The sequence below is a fragment of the Ailuropoda melanoleuca genome, chromosome 3, assembly GCF_002007445.2.
Source record: "Ailuropoda melanoleuca isolate Jingjing chromosome 3, ASM200744v2, whole genome shotgun sequence".
Classification (NCBI taxonomy): domain Eukaryota; kingdom Metazoa; phylum Chordata; class Mammalia; order Carnivora; family Ursidae; genus Ailuropoda; species Ailuropoda melanoleuca.
In genome coordinates, this window is record NC_048220.1 from 56533073 (window position 1) to 56545196 (window position 12124).

Genomic DNA, 12124 nt, shown 5'->3' on the forward strand with positions numbered 1-12124 from the left:
CTTAAAAACAATCTGGAATTACTTAATGCTAATGTTTTCTGGTTTTACTATTTACCCAGGACTCAAATGTTAAACATTAATGTTGGAAACTCCCTTTTCCTTACCTCATAGTCCTATATTTATTTAACTGTTATTTTGCTGGAAGAAAACCTCCTCTTTCCCTTTCTGTGTTAATGTACTTTTGTTTTTTTTTTTAATTGACAAACACATTTTGTTTTTGTTTTCAGGAGGCTTTAGAGCTACCCCTGGATGATTTTGAAGTGCCTGAGACTACAACGGGCAGCGAAGTGATTAAATATGAGTATCATGTCTTATACTCCTGTAGCTACCAAGTGCCTGTGCTTTACTTTAGGGCAAGCTTTTTAGGTAAGACCATGTCGCCTGCTAAATGTAAATTCATAACATTTACATATAAGGCAGAAAGCAGATTTAGAAAATTATTCTTGAGAGAAAAAGAAATAGAGTTAAAAATAAGAAAACTGTGGGTGAGGTAAGGTTTTACCAGTAAATTTTCTCATGCTGTAGAAAGAGTATCAAGACTTCAGAGTGAATGATATCATCCCAGCCTTAAGTCTTCAGATTCTTGGCCTCCTGCCCAACGTTGACTAAGCCCCCTGGCCCTTTTTCTTTTCCTTAAACAAGTAGGAACAACTTAAAGCTACAATGTTTATGTACTTCTAACTTTACAGTAAAAATTTCTTTCCATCTTAAGCGATTCTGTTAACTCAGAAGCCCCCATGCCACCATCCCCAAATGCTAATAATTATTTCAAGAACTGTTTATCAAGTAGTTCAAGCTGTATTTAAAAATAGCATGAACATTTCCTTCGGCCATCTATACATCTCCAGTGCCGTAGCTTCCTCCGATGCTGTTACTCAACTCATTCCCCTTGCCAAGAAGGTGGAACACCCTGTCTCCTCTGAGGCCTTGGCTAATAAAGCTTATTTAATCAGCAGCCACATGGAGTTCTCACCCTGTAGTGCGGCAATGACTCCCCCTTCTTGTCCTCTGACTAAACCGGGTCAGCACTGCAAGGCCCTGCCTCCCTGGGCTCAGGGACGAGAGGAGCAGCCTCCCTGGTGCACCCCCTACCCTATTGCTCCTTTTCTATCTGGCCTTATCAGCAGCATTTTGCATTTTGAACAGACCTCTAACTTTTTCTGGATAGCTAAGACATCTGAATTTAGCCAGTGATATTTTATTTTTAATTAAAAAGTAGCTTAAGCTGCTTTGAATGTGTATTTGGTAGATTTAATCACTTGCTGCCTTATATTGTTTAATGGTCTCCAATTTTGCAGTGTTGGCGGTTTAACAAGCACTTAGGATTTAAAACACAAGAGCAAATTCTCATAGACTCCCTGGTGAGATTTTAATCTGAGGTGCAGTTCCTAAGAACTGACATTTTGGGGTAAATTTTCAACATGGGACATGGGGAATTGAGGACACTGATAGTTACCAATTCACGAACTCTTGGTGCATATTTATCCATATGATTATTACAGGCCTTTAAAACACTCACTTTATTGTTGTAATTCTCTTTGGTTTGGAGCCCAGAGGTTAAAGGAGGTTTATTGTCAGTGAAGTCCGTTATCCTAAAAAGTAGAAGGGGATACGTTTATTTACCATGGGGGAGGGAAATATTTTTCTTGGTTTTGGTTTGCAGTGGCTCTACCTAGTACCTTTCTAGACTCAAATACACATCAAGGCTGCAGGTAGAGGAAATAGGGCACTACTTCTTCAATACTCTACTTTCCTATAATTAGTATTCACCATAAGCAGTTAATCACCAGAGAAGAGCTCCCAGAGACAAAACAAGTTGTTTAGCTTGTCAGCATTAGGGGAATCGGAGGTGTTGAAACATGACTGCTTCTAGCTGGAAGTGGGTCTTGCCGAGGCTGGTAGATGAGCTCATACGTGTACTTTGCTCTTATGTGCCAACAGCTCCCCTTACAGTACAGCACAGTAATTGTTCCTGCAAGGCCAATTATATTTTAATGAAATTTGTAGACTTCCTAAGATCTTTTCTTTATGATGGTTTTCTATGTCTTAAAAAAAAAACAAAAACAAACAAACAAAAACAAACCCACAAAAAACAAAAAAAGCAAACAAATACCCCACTAGCTTTCTTGGATCCTACCTATATACTTGTAAGACACCTTTTATTTGTGGTTGATAAAAGAAAACCCAAACAAGTCATTTATTTTATGTGGCAGCATTCCTTGTTTCTCCCTCCCCATTCTATGTTGTGTGGAGTGAGCACTAGGGATTTTTAAATTCCAGAATTCATTTAGTATTTATTCAAGTACATTAAAATATCTAATTTAATTTTTCAAAGCATACTGAATGTTTTCTTGTGGAGAAACATGAAAAATGGTTCTTTCCTTTATCATATTCTAAGAATTTCTTTTCTCTTTTCTACTAACTTAACCTAATGGATGTTCTAAAAATGTTTCGCCCTTTACTCTGGAGTCATAATTTTTCATTTATTCCCCTTAATCCATTCCTTTTCTCTGTGATATCTGATTACTCTGGCCCTCCATCTGTTTGTTAAACAGATCTCTGTCAGTCTGGTGAATGGATTCCTAACGTCTTCCTCTGATTCCAGGTCCAGATTTTTCTTTGTCTCATTCTAAAAGAGTTCCGACCTAGAAAGAGGATGATTATAAAAATTTCTTGCTCAGGGGTCTTTTAGAAATTTGCTTCAGAAATAGTTCACTTAGCCTTGTTTTTGACAGATATTTAGAATTTCTTTTGCATTTGATTGTTAGTAAAAATTAATTTCTCTGCTCTGCTCTGATTTTCTTCTGCTACCTTTTTTTTTTAAAGTAAAGCAATTAGTATTAGTAATTCCCATTTAAATTGACATGACCTTTTCTTTTATCAACTGGTTTAGATTCCAGAAGAAATATTTATTGTGTTTCTTGAAATGCAAATCCATTGATTTGTGATTATTTCTTATTCCTCTATATTGGCCAGTGTCCACCAGGCAAACTCTTGCCTAGGACTCAGCTAACATGGCATGTGCTCTTGTCACTCCCATGTAATATCATATCACACCACATCGTTTCACATCCTATCACATACAATATCACAAGTTTCACTATAACAGAATTATTTATTTGCTTGTCCCCTGTAAAATGGTAAGCGGGAAAATGGAGCTATAAGGTAAAAAGAGAGAGGGAGGAAATTCATAGTGAGTACCTACAACCTACAAAGCGATAACCTTTATTCATGGTAGTGGGTGTGTGTAATACATATGTGACATTTGTTATTTGTTTTACTCATTTTGATACCCACAGTATCTGCTATGGTATCGTATCAACAGTATTTATTGCATGAACCAATGATGAGGAATTTCTAACCATTTCTGCATACAACCCAAAGATGGAAACATTGTGATGGCGCCTTATTTGAACTGCTCTGATGGGTTAAAAGGAAGAAAGTGAGGCTGTTGTCTCCAGGAAGCTCAGGACCCATCTATATACCTTTACTCTTTATCTTGATACTTATTATTGACTACAGAAGTAGTTGACTAAGGAAAATGGCAAGTCTTGAGTACTCAAAGTGTGGGCATCCGGTCTAGCTGTGCAACTGCCCCACTTCTGTAAACATATATTTTTATTCGATCCTTGAAGGCACACAGCCAAATTGCACCAGCATTCTGCTGCCGAGTATCTCTCATTCCTACTATTTGAACATTTAGGAGCCCAGTTCCCTAGGGGATAACATGGGTTTAAGAAGAGAAATAAGTCCTTTCCAGTATTCTTTTTTTCCCCAAATACTTTTGCCATTTGAAGTTTGGAAGAAGTAGTGGGCCAAACTTAATACCGTTTGTTACCCAGCAGTTAGTAAGAGGTAACTACATTCCTGTCAAGTAGTAATAAATAGCTTATATTCAAATAGTGCTTTGTAGTTTATGAAGTCCATTCTCACAAAACACTGACACCTTCAGTGTTCATTGTTTCTACCCCCCCAACTTTTTTTGAAGTACACTGTTTTAAAGAAGTATTTGTATCATGCAAAAGGCTTTGTCTATTGCCCATCATTCTAGCACTTTTTTGTCCCATTTTTCCTTTTTGAGGGCTTGGTTTTGGTCAAAAGCTGATGGCAAGTGTTAGAAATGTAGTAAAAAACCTTGGCTATATGCATAATGTCTTAAGGCTTCACCAGAGACCCAAGCTTACATAGTTTTCCCTTTCATTACAACTAGAGATTTCTATATTTATTTCAGCTTGAATTCTGATTTATTCCTGCCTTGTCTGTCTTCTTTTCCTTTGTTCTCAATCTCTATTGAAAAATAGACCAAGTGGTTCTTCTCATTTTCAAAATATTTAATTCTTTGGCTGACATATGGGTTCTTCTTGGGAACTGTTTTGACATATTTCTTTAATTAGTCAGAAGGGCTGTTTTGAATAGGGAAGGAAGCATTTCTTCCATTCAGCAACTGAATGTCTGTTCTTTCTGGAGAGCCATTCTATTATTGGCCCGGGGAGTAACAGTATAGAATTAAAAATGTAACCCAGATATTTCATGTGGAAGATTTGTCCACTTGTTATATGCCTAAAGGATGCTCGTGGAGGAACAGGGAGAAAGAAAGAGCCAAAAAATAATTATCTCTCAAAGGCAAAGCATGATAAAGGCCAGCATAAAGGAAGAATAATGGAAAGTTTGGACTTAGAGAAGTGTATAAGTAAGTCATCAAGGAGGAGGAAGAAGAGACTTGTTCAACATGGTCTGGTAAAAGAGGAAGTTTTGGGAGTGCATAGAAGAGAATAACAGGAAAACAGAAGGATGGTGTTGGAGGAAGTTGGAGAATAAAAGTAAAAAATCCACAGCTCTGTCCAACAACTTGCGAGGGAAGGTAACAGGTTGGCTTTTCTGAAGAGGCTGGATGAAAGCAATGGAGAAGAGAAGGAGGGTGAGTGCCAAGCTGTAGGGCTGGAGAGAGCATGGCATATTTGGGGAACAGTGAGAGGCCAGTTTGGAATAAAGGTTTCCTTAAGATGAACTGAGGAAGAAATGTTTGGAAAGATATGTTGAGGTCAAATTATGAAAGAGATAATGGATTGGAAGGGGTTACCAGCACAATGAGAGTTAAGACAGCTTGTTGAACAGGAAAGAAAAGGTGGGTTAGAGAGGTCCTTAAAGATTGAGGCAAAAATGATTAATGTTAATTATTACAGTGAGCAGAACATAGAAAATGATTTGAAAGATATTTTAATTTAGAGTCTTATTTGATTATAGAGAATCTTTAAGAAAGTTCATATGTGCCATGTATACTTATATAAAGTTATAAATATATGAGAATGGAATGGAACATGAATTTGGTGCATTAAAAGGAGATTCTAGGGTTTGAATTCAAATTTAAGAGCCAACAGTGAATGTTATTAAGAAAAAATCATGAAAAATTATTTAACTAATACAAAGATATTCAAATTGAAAAATCCAAACAATAGAGGAAATTTAACAAGAATTATTTGTTGAACCATGTAAATGTTTGAAATAGTATGGGGAGTTAGGATGCTAGTTTAAAACATATGATGGGAATAGAATCCCATTGAAAAATCAAACCCTGGTTTAAAAAAATGTTTTAAAGAAAAAATGCTAGAGAAATGTGAAACAAAACAATAGGGAGAACTAATTAGCTGAAAGGTTTATTCCGACCTCTGTTAGTGCAAAACACCATATATAAAAAAAACAACAGATTTTAAGTGGATTCAAGGCCAGGAAGAGGACATGAAAAGGTAAATTTATTTTCCTAGCTGCGAGACACTATATCTTAGCTTTCCTGGTAGATGAATGTTTGTGTTGTGCTCCATAAGGAAGAAACATTTCTTTGCTTACTCTTAGCAAAATGGTTCCTATTTGAAATACCCATGGGGTGCCTGGGTGAGTTGGTTGGTTAAGCATCGCCTTTGGCTCAGGTCATAATCCCAGGGTCCTGGGATGGAGCCCTGCTTTGCTTTGGGCTCCCTGCTCAGGGGGAGTCTGCTATTCCGTCTCACTGTGCCCCTCCCCACCACTTGTCCTCTCTCTCTTTCTCTCATGTTCTCTCTCAAATAAATAAAATCTTCTAAAAAATAGAAACATCCATTAAACATACATGAGCGCCTACTGTGTGCACAGTACAGAAACTCATTAACCTATTTTCCAAATCTGCTGAAAATATCACTGCTCAACTTGAAACTAGATCACTGCTTTTCTCCTTCTTTAAAGTATCAAAGCAGAGCTCTTTAGGTCCATGTATTAGGTGCCCCTAATAATTGGACCTGACCATGATAAGTAGAAAAAGACTTATTGGAAAGGTAGAACTTAGAGCCAACTGAATGCACTAGAATGACAAGATTAAGGAATGTTTGCCTCCCTTTGGCTTTAGTGGTGAAAATGGGGCTCCTCCTTCTACTTATTTTGAAATTTCACTCCCAAATTGGAAGTATGATACTGAAAAATCAAACATCCGCTATGTCTTCATCTACTCGATACTATAGATTTATATAAGTATGGTTTTTAAAAAAATATAAATCATGATTTTTTTATCATGATTGTTCAGTCTTTATTCTTAGTAATCATTGTGCTATTTGGGGCACCTGGGTGGCTCAGTCATTAAGCATCTGCCTTCGGCTCAGGGTGTGATCCCAGAGTCCTGGGATCGAGCCCCACATCAGGCTCCTCCGCTGGGAGCCTGCTTCTTCCTCTGCCACTCCCCCTGCTTGTGTTCCCTCACTCGCTGACTGTCTCTTTCTCTGTCAAATAAATAAAATCTTTAAAAAAATAATTATGCTATTTGCTCTAGAAATAATGTTGAATGTTCATCTATTCAACCTTTGGAAAATATTTGTGCATAAAGCATGAAGATATCTGTGGAATACAAAAACAAACACAGGAAATCGGAGATGGTTGATGCTCTCAAGGAGCATACTGTCTAGTGAGGGAAACAGGACGAGTCTGAAATTCACTGTAACAAGTAGAATATGTTAAGAGCCATAACAGAGGTAAAAACTGCTTCCAGGCAGAGTAGATTGGTGGTTGCCAAGGGCTGGGCAGTAGGGGAAATGAGGAAACGTTGGTCAAAGGATACAGTTTTCATTTATAAGATGAGTAAATTCTGGGAATCTAACGTACAACGTGGTGTCTGTAATTAACAATACTGTATTGTACACTTAAAAGTTACTAAGAGAGTAGATTTTAAGTGTTCTAACCACACACACACACACACACACACACACACACACACACACAATGGTAACTATGTGAGGTGCTGGGTGTGATAACTAACATTTTGTGGTAAACGTTTCCTAATAAGACACATTTATCAAATCATGTTGTAAACCTTAAATTTGCACAAGTTATATGTCCATTTTATCTCAATAAAGCTGGCAAACAAAACTGCTACCAGGGCTCAGAGAACAAAGATTATCTCGAGCTGGAGTGATCAAGAGAGACGTGGCTGGACTTGGGATTTGTCCATGCAGTGATGAGCGAAAGGGCAGGCCGGCCTGGTAAGAAACCCAGGAAAGACAAAGTTCTAGATACTCCTAGGTTGGGCAGAGTTGGTGGAGACTGCTAGTGATGACAACAACAGCACAACTAAGACTTGTGCATTGTTTTAAATGGTTTGCAGAGAGCTCCTGGGTACAGAGATGTTGAGTGTAGCGGTGAAAGTGCAGGGTCTGGAGCCAGAAAGCCTTGGTTCTGATTCCCAGCTGTGCTACTAACTAACTGCATGTCCTTGGGGCAATTATTGAACTTTTTGTTTTCCTTTCTTTTGTCTGAAAAAAAAAAAAGTTGAGATAAGAATAATAGTAGTAGTAATACATAGTTCATAGAGTTTTGGGGTTTGTGAGCTAATACACGAAATGGGGCTTGGCATATAGTGCCCTTCAGTAATCCTAGCTGTGTTACATATTTTGATCCTCACAGTAACAGTGTAAGGTAGGAGCTGTTATTATCCTTGTGCACGTACATAAAAACTGAGTGCTTGATGGGTTATATGATTTATTCGAAGGTACATAGAAAACTATGGGGTTGAGATTCAAACTCTTTAGCCCATTTTGTCTTTACTGCATGATACGGTAACCAAAATTCAGGAAACATACAAGTTAACCAATGTCGTATGTAAATAAAGAGAAGTTGCCATAATCTGTATTTTTGGAATTTTCATTCAGATTTCCTGAGATTGATAAAGACATAAAGTGCTAAAAATGTAGAGATAAATAAGAATTACAGAATTAGGCAGCATAGTAACTGATATGAATGTACATGCACAATTAACACTCATTTCATATCACAAGGTAATTTTCTCACTGAAGCAAAAATGAATTTTCCCCTTTGGTGGAGCATCATCTCTGCCTTACTGTGGAGTATGACATGAATTTTTATATCTGTCAAAGCTCTCTTGAAGACAATATATTGAATAATGACATATTTCATTGTGAATAATCCACCATTTCCTTTTTATTTCTAGTGACCACATTGAGAACATTATTCTTAAACTTACTGTAAATAAGATATATTCTCTGTAATCTTCATTTTAGGACTTAGGAAATTTTAGTGAAACCATGCACAATAGGATAAAGGTGACTTCAGCATGCTTGCACTGGAGTTAGGTGGTACCAGTGAAATCTCTCATGCTGTTATTTGATTCATGAAAACTAATAGCCCTGAGAAATTTAATTTAGAGAGCTGCACATTTTGAGTAATATATAGATTACTTGACATGTAAGTTATTATTCAATTGAGAGATTTTATATGAAAATTGTTAAATTAAATGCTACTGGCAGTTGCTAAAGATTGTACTTTTTAATTATTCTATTTTTTATCCAATGTCTCTTCTTCTTTTATCATTGACCTTCTAGGTTGCTGACAGACTATTCCTTTAGCTCAAATGTGTATTATCATTCCAGGAGATAGAGGCACACAGTAGGCATTCAGTAAACACTTGTTAAATAAATGGCCTTAATTTACCATGGTTACTTTGTGGGTTGTTGCTGAAATTATTCCAGCTTCTCCTTCAATTTTTCAAGTATGCAGGGGATTTTACCGAGCTTCTCAGCCTCAGTGTGATTAATGAGATTTCTAAGCATGTTAAAATTGGTGCTATCGAATATCTTGGGTCTAAAACTAGGGAGTTGTTGATTGAGTGTGCTTATGTCACCTCTGACTGAGGCCAGACAGAAAAAAATAGACCCTCTTAACAGGGCTTAAAGTTTCTGATTGAAGATACCTTCAACTGTGAACATGAAGGCACATAATAATGTGTTTCATGAGCTTAACCAAGTATTTGTTTATGCCCACAATTTAATTTTAAGTTAAAGTTTTGAGTCTTTGGTTTTCGTAAATAGATAGATTCAAAATCACAAAGTTGTCTTCAAATTTCTGCAATATTTAAGCTCCACTTTTATGATGTGATTTTTGAAATATATTTGATGATCTCCATTTAATGGTTTCAGTGGAATTTCTGAAGATTCCATTTCGTTTTGAAATACTTAGAATCACAGTAATATTTTGAATATATTTTGTGTGTCAATAGCGTATGGCACGGTTTTGGAGATATTGCTGATTAGGTAAAAATTTTTTGTTTTAGCATAAAAGATCACAAAACTAACTTTTGTATGTCTTTGATCGTGAAGCATGAACTGTAACTGGACAAGATGATAAAGGCTTGGAGAAAAGATCCCACATTACAGTCATTATTGTCATATCTGTCTGTGAGAGAAAAAGGTGTATTACCCAGATGGTCTGCGGTGTAGATGGTCAGCAGAAGCTGGAGATATCGGCAGTCTCATCAAAGTAGCTTGCACAAGTGCTTGTTTGATCATCATTAATACATGCATTTTTAAACAGTCTGTAAATGCATTGCGGAATGCAGTCACATCTATTCACTTAGAAAACACTCTTTCTAGCAAGTGGATAGCACTTTCACAAACATGCATGTAGGAGCATAATGCATCTTTTTATGTTTTGAACTTATTAATTTTAACTCTATAATTATCTGTTATTTTAAGTTGACCAGATCATTTTTTTAATTCCTGTATTGTAAGATGTTAACTGTTTTCCCGTAAATTTGAGGTTATCTGAAAATATATGTCACACACCCTCAATTCTAGCATCAAATCTGATGAAAATATTCTGTTACATTTGTTCTGGGTCTTTCCACATTGTTGCTAGCTGCTGATTATTGCATTTTGTATGAATGGTTCCAGCAGAGTATACGGGGTTTTGTCAGTGGTAATACCCGAACCACTTACTCCATCCTTAGATTGTAGGCTGAAATATTTTAAGGAGCAAGATTAAAATCATTATTGATGGCCAGATATTAAACCCAGCATTCTTCTCTAAGTCTGCAAAGCCTTTTTCTGTCTTAGAGAAAATAAAGTTAAGGAGGGCGTCCTTTCATTTATCATTTACTCAGTAAATATAAAGCATTTGCAATGTGTGAGTGGGGCTTGGAACTACACTGTAGGGCTGCAGTGGCGAAAGGATAGGTGCAGTCTCTGCCCTCAGAGGCTGCAGGGAATGGTGGGAAGGGCACAGAGAATTGAATTTCAGCTCCAGTGCAGTCATGAACTGGCTGCCTAATTTTGACTGATGTATGTTTCCCAAGACCTTGGTTGCCTTAATTATACCAGCTCTAACATTTTATTATCCTACAACTTGATGTCTTACAACTTCAACATCAGAAAATTATTTTAAAAGCATGTCATCTTTTTATAATTTGATTATTTGGTTTACCATTTGACATTGAAATACTTAAGATCCTATTCCCCTCTTCCAACATTAGTACCCACATGTGCAGGTGCATGTGTGTATTTTGAAGATATGTAGTGCTTATCTTAAGGGCAACGTTTGGCCCTGCTCTGTAAATGTGTTCAGAAAACAATATAACACAGATACTGAAGGCAGCTTGTTTTTAACTTGTACCTAAACATGACATTCAAATGTTAATTGGATGAATAAATCTTGTTCATTTTACAGACATGGAAATGTCAATGGAATAAAACTATTTATCACAAGATAATGGCCTCCTGCTGCCAGATAAATGCCAAGATGAAGATACTTATTGAAAATGTATCAAAATATTCTATTGCTATTTATTGAAAATAAAGGTTGAGGAAAAGTTCAAACTTTTCAGGTCAAACATGAGAAATGCCCTGCCTCTGGTATTAGTATATTATATCATCAAACACAATGTGCATGGTGTAGAAACATGAGAAAATTCTAAGAAATAGTGGTCTGTAAGTGAATCTTTTAGCTTTGCAGTATGAGAAGTACTGGAGTGGTGCAGTGGGGGCTGGGAGGAGATACCTACTAGGTATTAAGCTCTGACTGTGTGCCTGGCACAGTCCTGGGTGTGTTCACTGATGCAGGCCCGTTCACATGAACAGGATTTGAGAAGGATAATTATACTCATTTACAGGTAGAGTTGAAAGCCAAGTAACTTGCAGTTGTGTAGACAGTAAGTGCCGACACCAGAATTCAAACTCAGCCCGGGTTCCAGGTCTAATACTCTTCTCCTACAGTCTACATCTCTACTTAAATTCCATGAATCTGGGTGCAATACCTTTTGCTTGGTGGAGGGGAGGGGTTGGGGTAGATTATTTCCTTAAGTTTTATTGCACTTGATGACCAAATACTTCTTTGGGTCTAATGATTTGATATACTGATGAGCTTGCTTTCTTTCTTTTTTTTAAGCTCTCAGGAGTGAGATTGTTGTAGTGTTGTTGTTGTTGTTATTTTTACGATTTTATTTATTTATTTGAGAGAGATAGCGAGAGAGTGATCACGAGTTGGGGGGGGGCATCCAGGAGAAGGAGAAGCAGGCTCCCCGACAAGCAGGGAGCCCAATGTGGGACTCGACCCCAGGACTCTGGGATCATGACCTGAGCCGAAGGCAGCCGCTCAACCAACTGAGCCACCCAGGTGCCCCTGAGGAGCTTTCTTTAAATGCTATTGTCCACTTGCCTAAAGAAGGGAGCATACCATAAGTTCTGAGGACTTGATAGCCCTGAATGGGCCAAGCACCATTAAATTCTACTAGTAAGACCACCTTCTGTCCAGCAGTGCGCGGTTTCAGAGTCTTTAGGTAATTTCTTCTTTCTACTTTGTTTTACTAATTTAGATACCT

General features: G+C 37.3%; 1 protein-coding gene across 7 annotated transcripts in view; it reads left to right on the forward strand.

Annotated features, from left to right (window-relative positions):
- The window catches only part of ATG10 (autophagy related 10), a 224814-nt gene that overhangs the window by 139692 nt on the left and 72998 nt on the right, over window positions 1–12124 (forward strand). For all 7 annotated transcript variants that reach the window (XM_019796403.2, XM_034656456.1, XM_034656455.1 and 4 more), the window contains exon 4: window positions 228–366. In XM_019796403.2, the coding sequence (XP_019651962.1) occupies window positions 228–366 (139 nt within the window). The remainder of the gene's footprint in view (window positions 1–227; window positions 367–12124) is intronic.